This window comes from Lygodium microphyllum, chromosome 3, assembly GCF_053477565.2.
Source record: "Lygodium microphyllum isolate KBCC chromosome 3, Lygodium_microphyllum_v1.1.10, whole genome shotgun sequence".
In the NCBI taxonomy this organism is placed as follows: Eukaryota; Viridiplantae; Streptophyta; class Polypodiopsida; order Schizaeales; family Lygodiaceae; genus Lygodium; species Lygodium microphyllum.
Window position 1 is genome coordinate 63,863,839 of NC_141137.1, and position 26,871 is coordinate 63,890,709.

Here is a 26,871-nt window from a genome sequence, read left to right on the forward strand (position 1 = left end):
AGCTTGCTTGTGGAAAAAATGTGGTGAGGTTGGGAAGGAGAGATATATGCTTTTTATGCTCAATAGGATGCTCTTAAGCTAGGGCGGTAAAGGGGAAAGCCATCAAAGATTATGATAAAGGTCTTGAAGGAGGGTTTTAGGAGTGATTTTTAAGTATCTTTGTTGTCCAGGATAAGGCAAAATAGTGGAACATGCTATCCAATGAAGTTCATGAGCTTCAAATAGACTTATAAATGCATTTGTTTATGGAATCAGGCTCTCTAACACTAGAGAAGGTTTGAGTATCATCAAAACTAAATTTTAAAGTGAATATATGGGCAGTAAGGAGTGTTTTCTTCTTGCTATATAATAAAATTTTCATGCAAGGTTGAAGTGGTTTTTGAAGAACCATAATTACAATTCTATAGGATCATGAGAATACAAAGATAGAGAATGAAAAAAACAAAGACGAGAGAGAGAGAGAGAGAGAGAGAGAGAGAGAGAGAGAGAGAGGGAGGGAGGGAGAGAGAGAGAGAGAGAGAGAGTGTGTGTGTGTGTGTGTGTAAGACAACTCTCAAAGAGAACCTGCAACATCTCAGAATCACACACACACACACACACACACACACACAGAGCTTCCAAGTAGAGAGTGTCCTTACAAGCCCTCATAGTGCAAGGCTATGAGCTTGTAATTGCCAACCTTTTTCTCCATTTCATTGAATGAATAAGTATTTTGGCAAGTCTAAATTATCAGTTTTTTTTAATTGGATTCAAGTAATTCTCTTTGATATTATAACTACTTATAAGTGCATACTTTTAAGTGCCAAAAAGTAATGTCTTAGACATTACTTTCTAAGCCGCCTATATATAATTTCATCTAATATCTGTCCTAAAAGTATCCCAACTTTTAGGCAATGTGAAGCAAAAACATGGCTTGATGGAATCCTCAAATTCAATCTTTTGAGTAGACAACTACCTTAAGTCAATATTAAAATCATTCAAATATTTTGACATGGGCGGCCGTTACTCCATACAAAATATCAATTAGCTTCTCTAAGTAGTAAACCTAAGATGCATCACTTTACTTTTCACAGAGGTTGCACAACTTTTTCCAAACTCCATATGCATCACCATCTATGTCCTTTACATTAAACTAGATTGACTTCAAAGTGTCAACATGATAGTAGAGCATGCAAGCTCATCGATTTCATTGCAAACATATTTGTCCATTTCTTCAAGCTTTACACATTTGAATTTAATGGACTTAACCTTTTCTTTTGCACCTATATATATACATATACATATATATATATATATACATATACATATATATATATATATATATACATATACATATATATATATATATATATATACATATACATACATATACATATACATATATATATATATATATATATATATATATATATATATATATATATATACATATACATACATATACATATACATATATATATATATATATATATATATATATACATATATATATATATATATACATATATATATATATATATATATATATATAGTACACAAGGAGTACGATGGAGAGCACACAAGTGTACACACAAGAAGCTAGTGAGCATGCTAAGAGCTAGAGTGCAAGAGAGCTTGTATTTGCTTTGGTTCGCTTGCCCTTCAATGAGTGTTACAATGAATATTTATAGGAGAGAGTTGAGACCGCAAGTGCCGTGTGAGTCAACATTCCATTTACAAAGTGGAGAATAAAGTTAGGCAAGGCATTTAGTACAATGTCAAGTGCATGCACACCAAATAAAGATACAGAGATAATGGCTCAGGAATATACATTGTTAAGTGGCTACATTGGTAATGCTTTTCAAGGTGGGTGATGAGTATGGGAAAGTAAGTCAGCAAGAGTATTATCTTTTCTAGGAACATGTTCGAAGGTGACACTAACTGAAAGAGGAAAGCATCATGATATTGTATTCATCATTGTGAATGTGATAGTCAAGTACAATGCTTTATAAGAGTTGGGTTGTTCCACTCTCCTCACTGTGCATATGGGATTCACGACATCTCTTCCTAGAGCATACATCATTTGTCTATTTCTCAACACCCCCCTTAAATGATGAGTCCCTACACTTGCTGGCTTTTGCCCCCCCCCCCCTACATGGTAACATGGCCCGGGAGACTAGCTCATAGGCAGCCTAGTCAAGTTAAAGCTTGAAACTTTACATATTTGGCAAGGGTTTTTACAAAGTAAGTCCTCTAAGGAAAAATAGAGATCTAGTATGGGGAAAAAATATGAAAGATATAATGAAAATTCTTTAGAACAATTTGTCAGAGTTGTTGATGGTAGTGGAAGCATCTTCTTCTTCTTCTTCATTCATGAATTGGTTCTGGTGGTGCTCATTCTGCATCTGTTGTGCTCTTTTCTTGTGGAAACATTCACTAGTTGTATGGCCAGTCTTGCCATAGTAATGATATATAATTGGATCCTTGTTGTTGTTGGTGCTGAGTCCTCGACCACGGCATCTTGCTCTCCATAAGTGCCCTTAGTGTACAAGAGACTATTGTTGGTGGTGTGTTCCTTTGCATCCTTGCTTTTAACTTTCTTTCTTCATCAAGTAGTGAATGATCAATATCTTTAAGTGAGAGAATTGGAACATTACTTAGGGTGGACACAAGATTCTCATATGAATCCTTATTTACACTTATAAGCAGTACGGCTATTGCTTCATCTTCATCAATATTAATCCAATATGGACAAGGGCATCAAGGAAATTTTGAAATTTACTTGCACATCTTAGTTTGACATAAACTATGGAAATAGGTCCACCACCCTCAAGAAGATTCAATGCATGTAGATTGAGAGCGTGTTTATGTTTTGAAGAGGAAGCTCGGATAGGATCGATAGGGTTAATTGGACTGGGTTCTAGTATAATGCAAAGAGGGAGAATTGGAGATCCTTCAATACAATGGTAGTTTCTTGTGCTATGTGCTTTTGGGAGTGAATAGTACGCGTGAAGAATTTGCACAAGGAATGAAGCTCCACTTGCATTGCTTGAAAAGCATTAATCATATATGTCAATTCACCACAAGTAAATTTTGTGGTTTTAGTCAATTCATCAATAAACTATTGCGCAATGCATGGATTTTGAATATTATCCAATTTGTGAGGCACAAAGATGTCAGCTTTCTTCAATGTATCAGTTGTACTAAGTGTGCCATGACAAGGAAAGTCATGTGGGTTAGAGAATAACTTAGCCTTGATTTTGTCCTTTTGTTTTTTCTTATTCTTAAAAGAAGATGTCCCAGAGTCAACCGAAGAGGACTGGGCTTTTCCACCTTCTTCTTCCTCATCAAAGGAAGTTTTCTTGTGCTTGCCTTTTCCTTGTGAGAACCATGTCTTGAAGTAGAAAGAGCAAAGAAATATTTCTCTTTTCCATTGAAAGAAAAGTGGGATAGTATGGAGTGTGCATTCACTGTTTGTACTCCAAAGATAGAATCATCAAATTCAGTTTTTCTTTTAGGATGTTCACTATCACTAGTACCTTATATAGAGAAATCATCATCTAAAGAAACAGATTCTTGCCAATCACTTACACTATCTATACTGTCTAACATTGTCTTAGAATCAAACTCCGAATCAAAGTAGTCTAAGTCAGTAGAAGAGATGTCACTAGCTAAAGAAGTATAGGATTTTGAGTTAGTAGAATCTAAATCATAGACTGGAGAATCAATCTCTAAAAGGTAGTGATGTTGATTTGCTAACTTTGGCTTTTCTTCCTTCTTGACTTGTTGCTTATCCTTTTGTTGACATTTATTAGCCAAGTGGCTAGTGCTTCCATAAATATAATATTTAAGAGCATTTATAGATTTCAAAGAGTACCTCTGTTTGGATTGGCAGTGGTTGTATCGGTTGTCTCTTTCTCTATCACATTGTTTATAGTAATGAGCATTCTTATGAGATCTATGATAATATTTATAGTGGTGGCAGCAATGTTTGGAAGAAGAATGTCTAGACAAACATTTCCACCAACTAGATTCAGAACTATTCCATGGGAAATATTTGCATTTCTCACAGCCAAAGTCGTTGTAGCATTTCCTATTATGCTTGCAAGCTTTTGAGGGAAACTTTTGTTGCAAAGAAATTAGCTTTTGCTAATGGAAGACTTCTTCAATTGTTTGCTCTATTGTTTTTATGATCTATCCCACATTGTCATTAAAATCCCTTTTCTCATGTTGCATTTTTTGCTTGCACAAGAACGGTATCGGTTCAAGAAAGGAACAGACAAGATGTTCCTTCATTGATGCATCATGAGCACCCATCCCTTCATACAACAAGTCCCACATGTAGATCATATAATCCTTGTATTGACAAGGATCACAAAGTTTAGCCTTGAAGAAGGCTTCTTTAGCTTCCACCACATCATTTAGCTTGTTACCAACAAGCTCACCTAAAAGCAATTCAAAGAAGAGGGTAACATGATCATGGTGGGCAATAGCTAATTTGATCTGAGGATGTATAGACATCCACCATTGTCCTAGTTCACCAACAAAACCATGTGTCATTGCATTAAGCACATCTACACGGTTAGCATTAGGCTTATCCACTAATTTTTGGCTAACATAGGCATACATAATGTAGATTAACAAATTTATTTCATCAAGGTTTTTTCCAACTAAAGACCAAATGGAAAAACTGTCGACTTTCTCTAGTACACCAAGGTTTTTTGGCTTCTTAGAGGATTCTCCATCCTTAGAAGAGTGAGCATTTAGAAACTCATTAGGGTTTGTCATGATGAGGATTGATAGGTCTAAAAGACTCATCAATAATATCATCATCCACAATACTATCACCATCTTCATCGAAACAAGAAACGATATAGATTCGATGGTTATAAGCATTAGCATCTATCATGTACCGGGCAGGAAGATGATCTATGGGAATTTGAGGGATTCACCCATCATCTTTGAATCCAGTTTACTTTAAACATACCAACTTACATCATCTTTGTCAATCTTATCAAGATCAATGCAAAGAGGCATAGCTCTAAGCACAACATCTTCTTTCTGGTGTTCTATTTTCTTTTGTAGTTGATCAATCTCTGCAAAAGCAACATCATAATCAAATGGTACCCATTCATGGAACAACATATTTATGTATTCATCCATCTATTGGTAAACCGGCTTCTTGTACAATGCTTCGAGAGGAAACGGCATAGCATAGCCAAGATAGTTTGGCTAAAGAGTACATGTTCCAACACCATCAATCATGTATTAGGGATTTTTATCTTTAGCAAAGGTACATAAATTTGTTGAATTTCAATTATTAGAAGAGAGTTCACTCACACATATACACACACGTGCACGCATGCACGCATGCACGCACACACCAATAAGAGAAGTTGGTTCAATCTAAATTATTAATATTTAAAAAATCATTTTTGGAAGTAGATTATAAAGGCATAACTAGTGCAATAGATTTAAAACCAAGAAGAAGTAACCAAAATATATCATTACAAAGCTAAGAAAAAGAATACAACTACAATCTAAATACTATCACAATGGCCGACCAATGGCAAATACAATGCCAAAATAGACTAATTATGATACCAAAATATAGTCCAACACTCCTCAATGCATGCTAGATTTTTGCTACTTTTTAGTAATATTTCCAAGCAAAAAACACACACACACACACACACACAAAAGGTTCCATGTAAATTACTATTTGCGCCTTCCAAACAACCGCTTTTCTTCTCTACATGACCATATGGACCAATTCATTGACATAACCAAGTCATATACTTCCCAATGTGATAAAAAATGCATGGAGCTACAAAAATAAGTGGTTCAATCCATTCCAATGTGAAAATAGCTTCTTGCCCAAGTGGTTCCATTTGAACCAATTCAGATATATCCAAGTGTGGAATCACCTTCAAAAATAAATGATTTCAAATATCGTGGTGTGAATAGAGCTTCCAAAATATCCATCTTTATTCTTATAGTGTGAACATGGACTTACCCAAACCATTTAAATCTCCAAATCACTTGGTCACATAGACTCCATAGAGAAGAAAAGGGCATTCCTTTCAAAGAGATAGGTGCTTGAGAGCAAGCAAATATACTTAGAGAACAACCTCATGTCTACTCAAGCAACACATTGGAAGGAATGCATGCCACAAATGCTTGAAGCTAGAAAGGGAAGAAATGACTTCAAAAGAATGGAAAAGTAGTCATCATAGCATGTCATTTTGCAAAATGGTACAAGCCTTATATGAGACCCTAAAACTCAATGTATCAAACTACAATGCATCTCTCCAATCGTATGATGGATGTTTTAAGTATACATTTTTGGGATGTAACGATGCTATGTATACTAAAACACACCAACGTGAAGGGAGTTGGATTTTGAATGTATACGGGTGCAAATGAGAATTAATCTCTCATCCCCAACCAAATGTTGTCATGTTGAAAAGAAAAGAGATAAAGAGCACCATGAAGGATCGAAGTGCATGCAATAACTCCCAACTCACTATTAATCACAACACATGAAACACATATAGAAAACATGTACATACCCTCTTCATTGCTTAATAAACTCTTCAATGAACTTGACGTCTACAACTCCATGGGGATAGCTCTTCAATAAAGTCTTCTCTTTGGACACATTGAACACAAAGCAACTTTCAATATCAGATATAATAGCACCTTCATACTCATACTCCCCATCCAAGAAAATCAAAATCTATACACAAGGCTTGCACACTAACAACATTCACATCACAATCCTCTATAACTGCGAGCAAGTAGTCCAAGTAGAAGCCCTCAAACAACCTTCAAAGAGATCTAAACTCTAAGGTCTTTCAACCTACAAGGACTACTCTATCAAAGCCACCTCCACATTTCCCCTAAATGCTTGTAGTACATGTTAGGCCTTCAACAAGAGAAAGTACATGTTCGTAGTCATGTGTGTTTTGTGTGGTCATCTCTTGCTTGTGAACCTTAGTCTAAGTGAGATGAGGACATTAGGAGTTGTGACATTGTATTTATCTATCATTTTATGTGTTTTAGACACTTTAGGTGGAGGGCACATTAGTGCATTTCTTTTTGTGCACTTTTGACTATTTTTAAGGGATTTGACCACATTTAGGTTTTTTCCTATTTTTCGCCTATATATAGGTAGCCTAACCTCCCACTTTCATTATCCATCATTGATCCTTCGTGATCAACCAACCCTCATTATCTCATCCCCCTACTACCATTTGGCGACCACACCAACGCATAGAGTTGCATGTTGGGGGGCTGACTGTCACAACCTTGTACCTTCAACCATTCCAATCACATTGTTCCTTCTCTCTCTTGCGTTCTCTTTGTCTCCATCTCTCCATGTTCACTTTCCTCTTTCCATTGCAGACTCTCACATGGTACCAGAGCCACGTGTGGGAGCTAGAGATTTTGAAGAGCATTGTATTTGTGATTCCAACCATCATTGCCACTTTGGGAGGCAACGAACCTACATTTTGCTTTCTAATAGACTAAATGGCCTTCTAGCAAGCTGGTTGACCATTATTCAATGGTGGACTACCCATTTTTTTATCTTTGTCCCATTTGCATTTTGCAAGCAACCCCTCTTCCTGCACACGTACAAGAAGTTTAGCCTATGTTTTAGGCAAGCAACAGCAACTCTTCTATTGCTAGGTGGCACTTTTTGCAATCTCTTACCTACATTTTATGTAGGTGACTCCTCAAAGTTGCATTTTTTTTGCTACAAAGCAATCTTCAACATTAGGCGGCCTATTAAAGTCCTAGGCAACATTATCTATAGCACACAAGTAGGCTTTTCCAAGCAGATAGACCATTTCTCAATTGGGCAACACCTTTTGTGTGATGGGCAATGGACAAACTCATCTATTTTCTCCATTTTATACTAGCCGATCTTTATTGACCAAGGTGCCTTCTTTTTAATGTTGGGAGGCCTCTTTGTTAGGCTTAATGCAAGGCAAATTTGCATTTGTTGTAGCCATTGTATTTTTGGGCCATCTTGGTACACTACCAACCATTGGATAGGTTGTGTTTATAGGTTGCAAACCTATATTCATTTAAGTTTACTACTCCCTCCTTTTGCTCCACATCAAATATCTCTCGCACCTTGGATACTCCCCGACTACCTTGCTCTCTGATCAACATACCGACCAACCCTGTATAGGTGGAGAACATCCCAATTGCATTTCTCAAAGGCCCATTGGAGTGGGAGCATATCATGCTTTCTTTTATCTTTTAGTGGCATGTAGTCATGCAAGTCATGCAATACCTTTAGACCACCCTCAATATCCTAGATATCAACATACATGGGAGACATATGGCACATATAGAGATAATGACAATTAAGTGGAAGAGAATTTCCCCCATATGTGGGATACAATATCAAATGCAATTGATATATCGCACGTTTGGAGTTCAAGATAATGACAACTAGGTGGAAGAGAATTCTCCCCAAACATGGGACACAATAGCACAAGTATTGGTACAAACGTTCAATAGAGTCTTTTGTGAGGGCTTTCCAACTCCTTGGTCGAGACACACTATTACCAAATCATCATGATGGGTTAGACACTAGGCCAAGGTAAATGGATATGACTTGGGACATTAGTTCAACGAATAGAGGAAAGCAAAGGCATAGAGCTTTGGGACAAGTAGGATTTAGGAGAGAATCCATCATATTGGTTTGCATACTCACCCTAAGGGTTGTTATTGAGGAGGGGTCAAGCATGTGGGAAGAGCCATTTGATATAGCACTATGTGTTTGGCTCATAAGAAGATCGAATTACTACAAACCATTGTTTGGGTCTAAGCTACCGATTGAGGGAGTTCCCTAATTCTCATGTATATTTAGTTTCCTTGTAGCTTGCACATTTACTTTTGAGAGAGAATTGAGTTTCAATCCGTTTCCTTGGTTTGCAAGTAAAATTAAAGGCCAATTTAACTACCACCAAATGTCCCTTTCCGTACTACATAAATCACTGGTGCGTATGGTGCAAAACAAGTAGCTTCCAAGTGACATAGAACACAAAAATACATTACAATTTACAAATTTGACAATCTAATACTTGGCCAAAGTAAGGATCAATGTAACTATCAATCTAACCATGCTCCCCATAACACAATATGCTAAGGATCATTGAATTATTGTGCCTAGTTAACACTCACTTTCAACAATTGTAGGTTGATGTATTAGCAACATTCTTGCTATCATTTGCTTTATTGCAAATGAGCATTGTAGGTGCTTCTCGTAACCTTGGTAATATGAGATTCCAATTGTTGCTAGAATCTACCAATTTCTACCAAGTGAATATTGGGCTGTGTCACATGGCTAAAGTACTAGCTCTTGCTAGGTTCATTTGATTGCTTCATCCTATCTTTAGGAAACCATTTCATGACCTTATGCATTGTAATCCAATTTTTTAAATACAACATTCCCAATCGGCCCTTAAATTTAACTATTGCTACCCTATGACATTATTTTTGGAAATAGAAAGATAATGTGAACATAGAAAGTCTGTGTCCTGCAGTTCCTTGCTCCCTCATCATTCTGAAGTACCAGCTGACTCTTCTGTTCCTATTTCCTGGTCCTTGTCATTGTGAGAGACCAATTAGCAGGTGATGTTAGTCACGGACCTTATCCATTGAACATCCCTCTCTACTCATTGTAAAATTTTAGTAATATGTTAATGATCCATTCGACTGCTTGCTAGATATCAACCCAACTAGCACTTCCTGGACATCACTACACATCCTTTGTTCAACCTCTTTTTGCTGAAATCTCATGCGACTGGTAAAGTTCTGCATATACCATTGCTAGCACCTCCAGAAATCAAGCAATATTATCCCTCTTCTCTGAATGCCATCCTGCAAGAAGCTGCCTTGCAAACTAAAATCAACAAGCTCATTTCTTACCATCTCATAAACCAAATTGTTTCATGATTATCATTCAATTGAAACTGTACCCTGCAAACCTCAAGCCATTGTGGCGTTTTTTTCCTACAATTCTCCAGCATTAAATTGACAAGTGGAAGCGTAGTCTTGCTGCCTGACTCTCGTGATCTTTTCATATATTTACTGGAGCATTAAATATACATAGAAGGTCCTTACTTTCAAAATTCATTTTACCTTGCCCACCACCATAATTGTACATTTCAAAAATATAGGCTACCAACAGACCCAAGATACTCCCAACAGATTGTCAAGAGACCCATTTTGCTCACATTGTGTCAAAAAGGGGAGCTGTATATACATGTGAATCGCCTTCATAGCTGCTTTACAACAGTTCAGTCAGTTGGGCAGATTCAATCGAACACATGTGGGCTGTCTCTCTCTAGAAAGTTCTTTACTTCTCAGGTCCCTTGTACTGCCTCTTACTCCACAAAGGTTTCAATTATCATCAGAATTCTCATGAGAAAAATCAGTCTCAGGATCACTCCAGTGACCTTCATGGTCCTCAAAAAATTCAGAGTCGTGTCCTTCGGCTGCATCTGAACTTGCAGTTTGATTATCATCTTCAGAAGCTAATCCATTTGTATCAGTTTCGGTATCCATTCCCTCATCTTCAGAATCCTCCTCAGGATAGTCATTCAGTGGATTATTTTCAGCTAATATGTGAATGCAAAAGAAACCAAGATTATTTATAAGACAAGTTTCTATTTGTATGAGAAGCATCAAAATTTGTTTTTTTAATACTTGAAAAATGAGTGGAGTCCATATTTTAAAACTAGCTCAATCAAATGCCATACCATTTGAGTCTTCACTATCGTACTCTGACTCGGATGAGAGACCCCAACCAAACTCATTCTCCAATACTTGCACTCTGGATTAACACAACAATTTGAAGGAGCTTAGAGATTAAACATTGGGCAAAAAGTCTAGCTTCAAAAGAAAACACCCATAGATCATCTACGTATCTGTCAATTCCATCCTTTACTGTGCCACCTATATCAAATCAGAGATATTGTGCACTATAGTATGCAGTATCAACATATGATCAGATAGACCCTCCCTGTCCAGACTCTAACAGAATTCCTTGGGTTTTAACAAGTCTATTGATTGTTCATGAGAGCTAGGCTATATTGTTCATCCTTACTAGTGTAAATACTATCTATTGATTAGAATCATACACCCTGCCTGCCTTAGCAAGAGCCATTAAAGTTAGACAAGCAATGGGAGGACAGTAATGCAAACTCCATGTATTTATTTTGATTCACTGAAGTCCGTCTGGAAATGGCTGCAAGAGATGCATTGCACCCTCATGTACATTACACAAACAATAGGTCCAAATGGCACTTATTAGATCTTTGTCAGATAGCCAAAGTCAATGCTAGTTCAAAGTGAGCTCAACCCTGAGCTTTCATAAGGGTTACTGACACAAATTTACTCCACATCAAGCTTTGGCATGAATCGTGACTAAAAATCACACCCCCTAAGGAGAGGCCACTGAATCTACTTCTAAGTCAAAATGAAGACTAGTGATGTTATTAAATACTGCCTATGAAGGAGAGCCACTGAATCAATACTCCAGCCAAAGTCAACATCAATACAAGCCACTGAATTTGAGTTAGCATGAGTACTGATGGAGGCCGCTGAATCCACAGAGTCAAAATTTTGTCAACATGTATACTAGGATTAACCAATGTCCAAAGACCATAGGCACCTTATAAACATGATATCATCACACCGCAATGTTTCATCTTATGATACCTTTTTATTTTACGAAGTATCTATCAACATGATGTCATGTGTCAAAAAGAAATTTGGTTGAATATCCTGTGTCTTTTGTGCATCATGTGGGTCATCTGTTGCTGTATCATGCCTACACTTTGCTAGGGAATCAAAGCCCAGCAATCTTTGTGGCATGGAAGGCTTCCATAATGTAGTTTGCTAACTCCTAATATCAGAGCCTATGTCTGACGATCATGAAACTCGGACAATCTCACAAGTGAATAATTTTGTGACAAACTTGCTTGATAAGAATGAAACACCAGATGAAGTTCCCTAGATTTCTAGAACGCATGTATGGCTTCACTACATGAAGAATAACCACCACAGCATGCTAGATGGGCATCTAGACATGCAACACATGATGCAAGGGGGTCCATTTGGCTCATTTTATGGAAGTAGATGATTGTGACGAGCATATGTTCATGAGCTCACAACTAGATGATGATGTTCCCTGCTTCCTTGGACGAAGCTCAAGAAGATGTATATTGGGATGCACACCATGCAAGAAAAGATAAGACTCTATTGCCACTAACTCTACATGGGATCTTGCGTATTTACCACCTGATAAGAAGACTGTTGGTACGAAATGGGTTTTAAAACTCAAACAAAATATTGATGGCACTATTGGCATGTACAAAACACGGTTGGTAGCAAAAGGCTATGCACAAAAGAAGGGCATAGATTATGAGGAAACCTTTGCTCCTATATCCCGTATGAGTATGATGAGATGTGTGATTGCTATAGCTGCTAATTATGGCTAGAAGTACATCAATTGGACATTAAGACTGCATTTTTGAATGGGGATCTACATGAGGATATTTATGTGTCATGAGCTCCAGCGTTTGTGATTAAGAGAAAAGTGCATATGGTTTGCAAGTTGCATAAGGCTCTTTATGGTCTCAAGCAGGCTCCTTGTGTATGGTATTCTAAAATTGATGCTTATTTGGCCAGCACAGGGTTCAAAAATAGTCCAACTACTCCCACTCTATACATTAAGAATGAAGGGGAGGACTTGCAAACTATCATTCTTTATGTGGATAACATGCCGCTCACTGGACCTAAAGAGGATAAAATTGTAGATTCAACCTACACTACTATTTGGAAATGCAATTCATCCAAATTCAGCATGGGCATCATCATGTCACAATCATAGTATGTGGACAAGCTTTTACATAAGTTTAACATCCAAGATTGCAAAGCTATGTTCATTCCCATGGAGCCATGCTTAAAGTTGTCTATGCATGATGGTGAAGAGATGTCTAACTATAACAATTTTCAACGAGGCTGCTGGCAATCTTATTTATCTTTGCAACACACGCCCTAACATTCAATATATAGTATCTCAAGTAAGCAAGTATATGCACAACCCACATACCATACATTGGCAAGCTATTAAGCGGATCTTCAGATATTTACAAGATACTTAGTCACATGCATTATTATTTCCCAAGGTGGGAAACTTGCATCTACAAGCTTACAATGATTCAAATTGGATTGGTGATGCAGACACTAGGCAGTCTACTAGTGAACATTGTCTCTTTCTAGGACACTCATGCATTGCATGGCTAAGTAAGAAAGAACCTACAATGGCTATCTCATCTTGTGAGGCTGAGTATACGGCGACCTTCACGACAACAATAGAATGTGTATGTTTGCGCAAATTGGTGGCTGATCTACATTTACCATTGGAGGGTCCTACACCCATTCTTTTTAACAATCAGAGTGCTATTGCATTAGCACGAAATCCTATGTTTCATGCTCACTCGAAACACATTGAGGTACATTACCATTATGTTAGAGAGAGAAGTTATGCAAGAGAGATCAGCTTGGTGTATGTACCCACATAGAAAAATGTTGCAAACATTTTCACCAAAGCATTACCACGTGAGAAGTTAAGGATTGTTGAAAGTCCTTGAACTTATTGTCCTTCGTTGATTGATCATCCTTGTACTTCATCACATGGGCACTAAGGGGAATGTTAGAATTTTCTGATTCTGGGCAATGCCCATGTAATTCGTGTGGTGTGGATACTTTAATCACTTTAATAAGTGTCAATGTAGTGTGTCTATACCTAGTGTCCTTTAACATTAAGTAGTGACACTAGGGACTAGAGTAAGTTAGCTTAACTCTAGTTAGTTGGTGGACACCTAGTTAGGTCAACCCATGACCTAACTTAGTATTGTACTTTCACTCTATCCTTTAATTCAACAAGTACACTCTACTCTCTTGCTTCAGCTCACACTGTCATTGTCTCTTGTTTCTCTCTCCTCCATAGCTCGTGCGTTTTCTCACAATGTACTTCTCATTAAAGAAATGAAACCTAATGTGCATGATGTAATTCTGAAACTATTGAAATTGTAAGAAAGAGATCTTAAATGATCATTTGAAGAGAGAGGGATGGGAGGGAATTGAGGATGCTTGGCACCAACCACATGCTCAATATGAAACAAAGGTAGTGTAGTAAGAATACCTCAAGATGTATATTTGCCTCTAGTGCCCCCTCTATGAACGTTAGCATACCAATACTAATTATGGTCTCCATGTGATCAAATGATGCACAAAAGGAGAAACAAAGAGGCGTTTTGGCTCATATGAATTAAAAGGACGAACCTGACACCAAGCCTCACTACAACAAAGGTAACGGTTCACCAATCATCTTGGATGTGGTATGTCCTCCTTGAGTGGAAAGGTGCCAACCTCACCAATGATAAGAGTATAGAGTGAAGATAGAAGAGTGTAGTTCACACCATTCTCTACACAAGTACTATGAAAATTCCATGTCCAATATCCGCTCAATATTTGGTAAACTATATGAAGATGAGGGGAAGGATGCATTGTCCTCATTGAGCACAAAATGCCACCTCAAGGCCTCCAATGACGAAGAAACCTGAGAAGACATGATAGGCTCCCAAGAAAAAGGTGCCTCAGCCATTGTAAACTGGTTAAGTGTCACTCATGTTGCCTATATATACCAACCCTTCATGATAGTTGTAGGATATACTCCAATAGAGCATGACTTTTGATACCATGTGAAGATATGCTAGGATTTGCATTGAGAAAACACACAATGTACAAAAACCACTAAAGCACAATAACCTCAAACAAAAATGCAAAATGCAAAAAGGTGGAGAAGTGGGATCGGATTAATGAATAAACGTTTAATATGAATGAGAGAAGAAGATGAAACAAACGTGTTGCTTAAGAAAAGATGTCCAACAATCACTAACTCTCATGAAAGTAGGCTGAGGGAGAGTGTCATCTTTCGTGTACGGATCCCAAGTGCAGCAATACCGCCAAATCTGGTTTGGATGGAGCTGACTGGAGTGACATTGATGTCATGCAGCAGCGGAGGGCCAATCAGGGTAGAGTATGACTCAAAATCTGATGAAGGTGCAGAATCAGCAAACGGCAGATCTGCTGATGATGATAGCGACAGCAGATGCAACAGGCCCAGTGAAAACGAAGGTTTTATGATGGGCATCGAAGTGGAAATAAGATTATGACTGCTAGAAACAGGTCGCACATACTCGAAACCAGGTCATCTGCTGTTTCAAGAAGTAGATTATGGTGTAAATGAAGTCAGAGCAGCTGCATCAGCCTGTGGGACCTTCAAATTGCAGGAGATGATGTTGAGAATGCTGGCAGCTGTCAAACACATCTGAGAAATGCCACATGGCAGCTAGCAGCAGCAGTAGCCAGAATGCATGAACAGGCTGACAGCAGCCAAGTGCTGATGTAGATGGCTGGCAGCGAGGCCAGCACCTTTGGATGGTGTAGATAAAGGTCAATGATGATGATAACAACTATGGATGCAAGGGTGGCAAAGGGATAAACCAGGATACAAGGGATAAAGAGTGGTGTGCACACTGAGTCCCTTTCATAGTATCAATTGGAGGCAAAAGAAGTCTAGGGTATCATACAACTGTCTAGAGTGTTGTACAAAATGACTCAAATGCCTCTGTGGGTTAACAAGCCAAAAAATGCCATAAAAACATGATAAATTAGAGGTACGTTTTGGTTGCTCAACAAGGCCGTGACCAAGCTCCCTCCTATCCACCATCCCTTTACTTTGGCCTAGGGTGTGATACAACTTTCTATAGTGTTGTACAAAATGGCAAAATGTATTTTTAGGGCTGTTTTAATGCACCAAAAAATGCTGTAAAAATATAATAAATTAGAGGCAAGTCTTCATTGCCTAACAACATGTGAATCGCCTCCCTCCCATCCACCATCCTTTCATCTTTCCTATCCCCCTTCACTGTCCATATCCTTTATTCCACAAATGGCCATCATGACACCATCTCTAGAGGCGCCTATCCTTCCCAATGTATCTGAGAAAGACAAGCTCGACAACTCCAATTGGGCCATTAGGTTGTGCAAAATCGAGTGTATTCTTGACTATTCAATCTTTGGAATTTTGTTACTTTACCTACTCCCCATCCCATTGTGGATCCTTAGATTGTGTCCAAAGCAAATTTGACAACCTTGTGGGACCGCCTCGATTGAGCTGCCATGATTTAGTTATTGTTCATATACTGACCTAATTGTCCTCTCTTTATCAAGTTAAGACCTTTGCATGTAGGATTAACCTCTAGATGAAGCTAGAAGGGCTCTCTATAGAGATGAGCTTGCATCCCTTGCAAAGTGGGTTGATCAGATGACATGGTTGTGCCCCTATCATGATGTGAAAGTCGCATCTATTGTCCTCGAACTACAATATCTTCTCTACAAATCTTCTCACCTCTCATGTTCAGGACACCACCACCTAGAAGGAGATAGTCATGCTCTTGCAGCTAGCACATCATCAAGGAAAGGACAAAAGAAGAAGAAGAAAGGGAAGAGGATCAAATTAGAGTCTTCTTCCGACACTAATTTTGACAAAGAGGACAAGCAAAGGGTCTCCCAAGTGTCCACACTCTAGGAAGACATCACATTCTGAGAAGAAGTGCTAAAAGAATTACTTGCACCTTCATCCTAGTACAAAGGATGAAGCAAAGGAGTCTACCTTTTCATCCACATCTATTCCTACCATGACAAACGGATCGGTTTTCCTTCACATTCAGCACATGGAAGACTCTCCCTTGGCTCTCTCTTCTTCTAAGAGGCCTTAGCACGTCGATAGCGGTCCTTGGAGTCACATGACTTACAAGTGAGACTAGCTCCAAGATCTCCATGCCCAAGAGGATATGATCATAGTAGTGACATCTCATCACTACTTATCAATGGTGGTGGAACCATAGCGATTCCAGTAAACCATCCATCTTTTAGTTCTCCATGTTCCAAATTTGAGCTTCTATCTCTTCTCAATCTATGGCCTTAACCACCTTGGTACACAGGTTATCTTCACAAATTGGGCAATCCTTGTAGAGAATGCTACCTCCAACAATCTTCTCTAGACAAGTTGTCAAGATCATGGGCTTTATTGCATCCATTCCCCTTCTCTAGTGTAAAATCCTCCTCGGCATCTCCCAATTGTCTCACCAATCAAGCAACCTTCTCTTCCACAAGTTACCCATCCCCCACCATCTCCTCCGTTGGTTTCCTCAAACCCTCTAATCCTTCCAAGAGGGGATACCAACATTAGTGATATGGCTGTAGATTTCCTTGGCCATGCTATTAGTTTCGAGGGGGGTTTCCAACATTCTCAAGAGCTCTTTCAAGGATGCACATCTTCATACGGCCTTTATCTCATGCAGCAACTACTTTCCCTCTTGTCTGAGCCACCCTTCCTTGTTGCTAGCATGCCCATCTTGTACTCTTCCCTAAATCATTGGCAAGAGTGCTTTTTGGCACCTTCAATAGCTCTTCACTATTGACTTGTGGTTGGATCATAGACTTGGCTCATCCATTTCCAACTAAATATATTCGCTGTGACCCAATCATGGCCTCTCCACTCCCATTGGCATCTTCTTGCCACCCTATCAGTGGGCCCTCATTAAGAGAAGGGGCCATGCCACTCAATTAGTTACCTTCATTTATGGACTTCAAAACTCATGCGACTAGATTAGCAAATTGGATTGCTAAGGAATGGATTCGAAGTTGATTTGATTGTTTTGAGTAGATAGATTAGGTATAAGTTAAACAATTAATAAAAACTTTGGAAAACCCAAAAAAATATAAAACCCACTGATCTACTGTAGCAGAAATTTTGATCGTGCAATTTGATGATTGCTTCAGTAGATTAGACGTGCTTCAAGTAATCAGTTTTTCAAACATTATTGTGTGTGTTAGAGAAGGAATAGATGATGGAGTTTAATTCTAGAGGCCCTAAACGTTTTTTGGGAAAGCCCCCACAGTATTGACATTCACATATTCTGATCATCGATTGGATTTTTTTCCTCCTCTCACCTTTGGCCAGACCCAAGATCTGAGAGGGGTGTTAGCAAAGACGTTATTCAAAGTCTCGATCTGTGGCCCTCTCCTTTATGTGAGCCTCAATCTGAATCAGACAAGAACATTGGAAGCTCCATCATTATCATAGTTTGTCCGTCTTTCTTGTGTATCAGTTTCCTCCATTACATGCACATCACATGGAGATTAGGGCTTCTAGGCTTGAGCCCTGATAATTGTATCCACTACTTCTCTCAATCCATTCACACCACACACATTGGAGCACATTGCAGGTTTAAGACACATGGGTTGCCTGGGCATCATTTCTCTCATAGGCAGCCAGATTTGACATGGCAACAGCATATGGCTGGTCAGGTCTGCCTGTTTAAATGCATGATACCCATGGATAGGCAGTCACTCACGTGCCTCCACAGGCATATTGCATCCAACCATCGTTCTTCCTCATCTCCCTTAGTCAAATTCTCATTTTCAGCCACTAATGTGGCACTCACATGTGCACAGGATAATTGTTGGCAGCCTATTGCGTTCAAAGCAGAGTGTTTTCTTTTGTTTCTCTTGTGTTTCATCTGTTGTTTTCTTCTCTCCACATTCCTTTGCTTCTATTGCACACTGTCATAGGTCTAACCCCAACCCAAGTGCCACAAATGAATGAAAACATGCCTAATGTGCTAGAAGCAAGAAAAGGGTGAAAATGGACAATCTACAAAGATGGAAAGGTAATTAACATAGACCGCAAAACTGCATGACAGTGTGCAACCTATAAGAACCTAAAAATCTTAGTATAGTTTGCACCAAGATATAGGCTACTTTAAAGACACCTTCAAAGGTAGAGACATTGCCTTCTACACTCAAACACACAACAGCATGGGCAGCAAACTTCCAATGTTGCATGGCTGTAGGTGGGAATCAGACTTTCATCTACAAGCATGGACTACAGGACTAGAGGTTCAAGGAAAGTGGCAGTGCTTTTCGAAAAGGAACTGACATACACGATACAGTGGTATGTAAGCATAAAGATGTCAGATACATGTGGATAAAGTTACCTACACAAAGACAAGCAGACATCTTCAGTATAGTATGCTACCTTGCACCCATTCACTTGCACTATGCATCACATGGAGAGTCACCTTATAAGCCAGTATATGAGGATATTATGCACTTTGCTAGTATGGGAGACACACACTGACAACTTAAGACATAAATGGCCCTATCTATAGGATCTGCCACCATAAGAGAGAGGCATGAAGAGAACCTCACAGAACAGAGAAGATGTAACTGATAATGAGACACGTTTGCTAACCTTGGGCAGTGCACATAGACTTGTGATTTACAATGGCTCAACAAAATGGCCAAATTCAGGGCTCTCACCTGCTGGAACAATAGAGCAGGTGCTAGCAATCTAATAGGATCGCCCACTTTAATCTGGTGGCCTGGTGCAAATGCACTCTAATCTCCACTTTATGTGCCTGAAATGAAGACTAACACACGAAAATGAATGACAGACTAAGACTGACAAAGCTCCCAAAATCCTCATATGAGTCAGGGTGAAGTTCACAAGCAGGTTGTACAAAAGAGAAGACGATGTACAACATGTCCGCTAACATATATATGGTTGTTTGATGGCAATCTTTGTGAAAGACACAGAGTGCAATATAGCCTTGCATCTCCAAAAATTCAAGAGTGCACTTTACAAAATTGCAGCTATTGACAACCCTTACGTCCTTTCAAATGACAAATACAACAATCATTCACCTTAACAATAAGCCTACTACTACACCACCTTTTAAAATCAAGTTAAGAGCTGAACTGGCCAAATGATGCACATTGAAATAGAGCTTACATGGGATACTCATTGTCACCAATGATGCTTGCACCTTCCTCCAAAGCATAAACATCGTAAACATATTCATCTGCAGTAACTAGCAAGCTAAATACACTTTTTTTTGGCACAGCAGAACAAGAACAAATCATAAAAGATAAAATCAAATAGACTCATTCTTGCATCCCTGTCTGAGTCATTTCTAAAGTAATGAAAAATAAAAAGAAAACCTTCTCCATGTTTTTGTGACATAGCAACACTTGATTCTATTTCTGCTGCAGCAGAAGGAAGATATTCTTTGAAAAGTGGTAAAAAATCCTGCAATGACCGGACTTCTTCTAACTCTGCATCCCTGGTTCACATGCAGACAAATAGCTAACAAATCTTCTTTCAAACTAACATTTCTTATGAACACAGTCAGTGGAAGTAAAATACATAGTCATTGCACATTCTCGAACCTCATTGCCTGTTCATATCTCCTCTGTTCTTCTACAGCATCTGTGTCCATGTCAACTCGCACTACATCATAAAGACGGAAAGCTTTAGACATAAAATCCATATTTTTGCTTTCCCTACGACTAGTCCACAACTGTTTGAAACGTGCAGCCTTGGTCAAGCCCTGGAACAAAAGCGGACATAGACATCTATCAGCAAAAACACAATACAGCTCCTTCACATCACTTTCAAATTGAAGATCATCTACAGCCCAAGAGTTTTCTAAACTGAATGAAGTGATTATGTACACTACACACTGGTTGTCCACAGCAAAATATTCTACTACATGAACTAATCTCAAATGAAAATACAACATGCAGACAAGTGGAAAACAAATAGTTGGAGATACTAGGCACTAGGCACCCCTAATTGGAGATACTAGGCACTAGTCACTAGCCACCCCTAATTGGAGATACTCGACACTAGACACTAGACACGCCTAAGTGCCAGAAATGGGTATCAGTGGGCATCAAATCCAGGAGAAAGACACGATGCAAACAGCCAGCTTTAATTCAACCCAGAATGATACATTTCAATTTCCCAGATGAATAAACCCAAAAATGGCTCATTACTAAAATGAAAGACATTCAAAAGTCTTAAGACTGCTTGCAGAACTGAAGATAAAATGCCCCTTTTCCTTCTATCTTCAAAATTTATATGATTGATTGTGGACCTGCATCCTCTTTTCAAACATGTATTCTAGGTCTAAGCAAAATAGTGACTTTATGATTAGTACAGGCAATCATCCTCCCTCATAATACAATCCATGAGCTCCAAGTCATCATAAGCAGCAATAGTATATGGATACTTCACTCTTGCTTGATTCTGATATAATATGGCACATATGGCCTCTCCCACTTGTATGGAATCTAGGCAAGTGGGAATTCTCTTCAGCACCCAGATATCCTCTTTTTCTGATACACCACTTAAGGAGAGAGAAGACTTCCCAATCCGGACAGCCGAGAGCACATTAAGACCAATAGGTGAAAGCAACTATTTGTCAGTAGAGCATTCTCCATGGCTATTGCATTGACTCAGACCAAGTTCATTCCCAACAATGGCACCAATTTGAAGGCAGTTTGGCATATGTTGCCTTACTTGCAAACGCAATCAGTTTCTGGTAATTATCAGCTTGTCTTCTTGGCTTGTGCATACACTTTGAAAAAGAATTGTGTTTAGATTGCATCATTAAAGCTGGGTCAAGCAGCAGTGTTTGTAAAGGTAGGGTAAGGTGGATCATAAGTTTGATTAGACAACATGGAATGTCCAGCCAGCGAGTCAGTCATAGGCAGGGCTCCTTTATAAAAGGCTGCCCGTTGTACATAATTCCTCAATAGCACCCCATTGTATCTCAGCCCTCCTTTCTCCAGATTTCAATTCCTTGCTGTTTACAGCAGAACATCCCTTGATGCACAATATCTCCACTTGACATGTAGAGGTACTGCAAGCTCTTAGTGTTAAGACTTCAAGCTCTTTCACCTTTGGTTAGTGTGTACCTCCATATATACTCAGTTTTTGACTGGAAAAGGGCTGCTGGTCACTAAAAATTTCTGCTCACAGACTGCTTGTCTGTTTACTCTCAGTTAGCTTGAATGCATGTTGAATATGCAATGAATGTAGTTCAAGTAAACGGGTTGTAATACCTAGGTGGTTTGTCACTTGACAGGGATGTATGTGACAAGTATTTTGGACTGAAATATCATTGATCTAAGCAGATGTTGCTGCTGAAAACTATCATTGCATTGGAAGGCTGAAACTGATCAGTTAAGAAGCCTTGGTTTACAGGTAGTCAGGCAATGTTTGCAATATGGCAAATGCAGACAGAACCGACAACATAACCCAGATAGTGGGGGAAAAGCTTGACAGCAATAACTATGCCATATGGAAGTTCCGCAGGGAGAACTTCCTGATAGGAAAATGATATTGGGATTTGGTAACGGGTGTTGAAGCTGAACCCGAGCTCCAAAGAGGAACCCTACAGCTGATTAGAGACGGGCACACTGAGCTTGGACGAAAAGAGCACGCAGGGTTTTACATTGGCTGTCACTGTGTATCTCGGATGCTACGGTGATATAGATAATGAATTGCAAGTCACCAGCAAATGCATGGAACATTTTGATCAAGTATTATGACACAACCACAAGTACCAGAAAGATACAGTTGAAGCAGAAATTCAATAATATAGACAGAAAGGGTAGGTCTATTCAGGACTATGTCACTGAAATCAAGACCATTGCGGACCGTTTAGCGTCCATTGGCACACAGATAGAGGATGCACACATGGTTGCAGTAGCATTAAATGGCTTGAGGACTGAATATAAATCGTTTGATACTTCCATATCCGTGCGGACTGAAATGTCGGATTTTAATGAGCTCGTTGCATTGCTCATTCATGAGGAAGTTGAACTAGGATTGGCTACAGGTTCTAGCAGCTCTAAGAGCAAGGACGTTGTTTTTTATTCGAATCAACACGACCGCGGTGTCGTGTCGCTACGCGCACACCGTGTAAAAAAATCTAGAGTCTAGTTTCCTTTTAGATTTAGAGAGCCAATGCCACTTTAGGCATTAGTATTAGTGTCCATGGTTCAAAATATTAGATTTTTTTTTTACAAGTTTTTAGTCAATTTTTTATATTCTAAATATTATCTCTTGTAAAAATCCATAAAACTATAGATAACTTCTAGATTAGGAGGACATGTAAAAGAAAGTATGTAGCTTTCAGCCAATTTGAGAGGATTTTATGTAAAAAAAAGAGATTAGCGCAATCGTGCAACGCGCAATCGCTGTTTTCAAGCAGTGAACAGCACTCCGAAAGTGGGAGATGGAGTGATCTGGCAGGATTCTGGTCAAGTGTCCTACAATTTAACCCCCCTTTCGGAGCCATTGGAAGCATCAAATTGGTGATCTAAGCAGCATAGAGGAAGATATTATTTTGTACATGTTTTTGTCTATTAGAGTTATATTTTCTCATAATGCTGAAAGAAACTGATAGGCTTTATCTCTGTTAGTATTCTTCTATATTTTCTAATTCTTTTTGGGAGTATTCTTCTACATCTTCAATCTCTTCAAACCCCTTCTCTTCCATCTACTCCTCTACTTGAATCTACCTACACCCTGCTATCTCTTATCTTCAAGAACTTGGCTTGAAACCTTCAACCCTTCTTTTATCTCTACCATCTCCGAAGTCTAAGCTCTTGAACCCCCATACATTCTTCTCTTGCCAAACCCCTGTGGTGACCTTCAACCCTACGCACTGCGATATCAGTGAACCCAACGTGAAGGTCAGTGTAAGAGAACTCCAAGATGGGGATTCTTCAGGAGATACTCTACAACAATTGGTGCGCACACTACAGCAGACTCAGCAACAACAAATCCAAATGTTACAACAACAACAACAAAGGCAAGACGAAGAGAAGATTGATTCCACAGCTATCAAGGCCCTAGAGAAAGTTAGGCGTGAATTAAAACAATTTAATGGTCAAAATGTCTGTTTTTATTCGCTTATATGTTGAAAAAATGCTCTTCTTTGGTGTACCACAACATGCATGGAGCCGTTATTTTGCCAAACTAGCCAAGCATGGTCTTCAAGAAAGAATCCATGGTCTTTTTCAACAAGATGCGGATTGGGCTGCATTCAAAAAAGCCCTACGCAAAGAATTCTTCTTAGAAGACTCTGGCCTAATGACGAAGAAAAGTTTCACTGAATGGGTTGAAAAACCCAACAAAGGTTTAGCTGCAACAGCTCTATACCATGAGTTTGAAAGTAAATTTGGACAACTTGATGCTGAAGACCAACAAAGTATGGAAGGTCAGAAGATTGAATTATTCCTTAAGGCTGCAGATCCCATTCTGCAAGAGAAGCTTGCTGATCGCCTAGAAGATGCTACTTCCAAATCAGGAGTCACGACTGCATGGACAGATGTTACTGATGCAGTTAATATGATTGCTCGAAGAGAGCGGATGCTCTACTTCAACTTCAACAACTCCATTGATGGAGCTTGTTCCACCTTCAAAATCCCCTATTCCTTTAACTAATCAACCAACTCTTTCTTCTTCTGTTCCTTCTAAAAATGATGTAATGGATGAACTCATTAAAAGCATGCGTGATCTTTATCTGAATCTTACAGAAATTAGTTCCAAAGTAGAGAAGCTGGATGTCAAATTCGAAGAGCGAGGACGAGCATCAACTCAAAGACCCATGAGAGAAGGCTTTAAGAGGCGTTGTATTTGGTGTGACAGCCAACAACATGACAAGAGGGAGTGTTCTGCCTTCCGTGAGGCTAAAGCACAGAAGCTCGTCTTTTGGAAAGACGGAAAAATTCATGCGGCTGAAATTGGTCTTCCACTAGAGCCAAATTTTGGCAATGGTGGAATGAAGAAAAGATTAGAAGATTTAGCTGTAAAGAATGCCTATGCAGCAATTGATGCAGCTACCTATGGGCTGCAAATTGAGCCAATTAAATTGAGTTTGAAAGCATGTAAAGCTAATGTGCAATCCAAAGTATGGATGCAAGCACTAGATCAAATGGAACGTGGTAAAGCAGCCAAAGAAGATTTGGCTAACGCCGGTCAGTATATTCGAGGAATAACTGGTTGGAAAGAACCAGTAGATTCTTTTTCTGCCTTTGCACATTTGGCTGATGTCAATCATAAAGAAGTCTTGATTGAAGAAAAGAGAAGAGAAGATGAACCAGGGCCTTCCTCTTTTGGCCCTCTGAAATGGTAACTAGAAGAACGCCTGAACAACCAAAGCTTGCTGAAAATATAACCCCAGATCAAGAGATGATGGAAGATGTACCACAAACAAAGAAGACCGAAGGAAATAAGAAAAGCAAGCAGCCAAGCTACAAATTGCAGTTTGACATAGAATCTGCAACCGATCTCAAACGAGTCCTAATAAAACGAATTCTAGGAAGCAAAATTGAATTCACCTTAGGCGAAATTCTTGGAATTGCCAAACGCGAATTCCATGATGTAATTATTAATATAATCAAAAGGAAAAGACAATATGTTGGTGATGAAGCTGAAGAAACAGTGCATGCTTTTTTACAAGTTCTTCGAGTTTTTGTGCAGGATGAAGAGAAGCTGATTTCACAAGGAATTCAACTTGAAGCAATTAAAGAATTAATTGCAGCAATTGAAGCTAAAGATAAAGAAAACATTAATGCAAAAATTAAAGAAGTGAAAGCTGAAAATGTAAGGTCGGCTGGTCCAAACCAGTTGGACAGCCCATCTCTCAAAAAGAAGGCCGTCTACAGCACATACATGAGAAAGAAGAGGCTCGGTTCATTCAAAGCACTCACTACTCCCGTACGCATTGGGCAAGAGTAACAACAGAGACAGTCGTCAAAATTGGAGAAAAAGAAACACCATGTATTGCACTCTTAGACCATGGCTCAGAGATAAACGTCATGGCAAGGAGTCTCTATGAAAGTGGCGGATGGCCCATAGATGTTGATCCAGGTTGGCGAATGAGAGTTACAAATAACTCTTCTGAAGAGTTATATGCTGCATGTCCTAATGTGCAAGTAACTATTAGAGACATAAAAGACAATTTTCACTTTTTTGTTCAAGACTCTTATAGTTACCCTGTCATTCTTGGGCAACCTTACATTTCTGAAGCCTGCTTGGAAACAAAAGCTCTTGATGATGGTTCTTCCTATGCTCGAATCCGAAGCAAGGATAATGAACAAGCTGTCCAATTTCTTACTGTGTATATCAACCATCATCGAAACAGAGATTGACTGCGTGATTATCCTGTGCCTCCTAATGCCCGAGAATTCAAGGATTTTCGAGCTGCACTACTATAAAGGGAGGCTATGGTAGTGCGTCATGTAAAAAGATTGAACCTCCTTATGCTACAGAAACTGTGTCTCTAGCAAATTTGTATATATGTACAGCCAATAGTATGGGCTGTTATAAGTCTCTTCCGACCATGACTAAGGCTGAAAGAAAATATTTATGTCATATAAAAAGGGAGCTGAAAACTTATGACATGATGGCTGAAAATGAAGATATTTCGGGCTTTTTTTTTGGACTGATTACTACTGACACACTGGCTGAAATATATGCAGCTGCTCATGCAAAAAATCAGGCTGAAAATTAGTCTATAGAAGTATGTACATTGGATTTTTATCAAACAATTCAAGAATTTGTTGAACAAGAAGACAATGGTTTACTCAACAAGGCTGAAGCACAAGTGGAGACAAAATACAAGACAATGGATAAGAAAGTCAAACCTATGGCAATCCCATTGTCTCCTAAAAGTGAAGGGCTCGCTGATAGGGCAGCAAATCAGCCAAGTCTTCGTGATCCTTCCAACATTGGTCACAAGTTCACATCTAAAAGTATAAAAGAGCCCAAAATAGGTGAAAATTCTTTCCTTTCGCCGGCTGAAAAACACTCTTTTATGCAAATGCTAATGAAACATGGAAAAGCTTTTGCATTTCAACCAAGTGAAATAG

At 38.9% G+C, this 26,871-nt stretch overlaps 1 protein-coding gene across 2 annotated transcripts in view; it reads right to left on the reverse strand.

Annotated features, from left to right (window-relative positions):
* Positions 1–4,900: 4,900 nt before the first annotated feature.
* Positions 4,901–26,871, reverse strand: part of RDM4 (RNA-directed DNA methylation 4) — a 44,036-nt gene continuing 22,065 nt past the window's right edge. Inside the window, exons 6-10 of one of the 2 annotated variants that reach the window (XM_087671840.1) lie at positions 20,371–20,531; positions 20,143–20,264; positions 19,934–20,003; positions 10,761–10,834; positions 4,901–5,075 (exon numbers count right to left, since the gene is read on the reverse strand). In XM_087671840.1, coding sequence (XP_087527966.1) covers positions 4,957–5,075; positions 10,761–10,834; positions 19,934–20,003; positions 20,143–20,264; positions 20,371–20,531 — 546 coding nt within the window. In that variant the 3' untranslated portion in view covers positions 4,901–4,956. Of the gene's footprint in view, positions 5,076–10,058; positions 10,620–10,760; positions 10,835–19,933; positions 20,004–20,142; positions 20,265–20,370; positions 20,532–26,871 lie in introns of those variants that run through there. The other variant, XM_087671832.1, reaches the window with a different exon arrangement.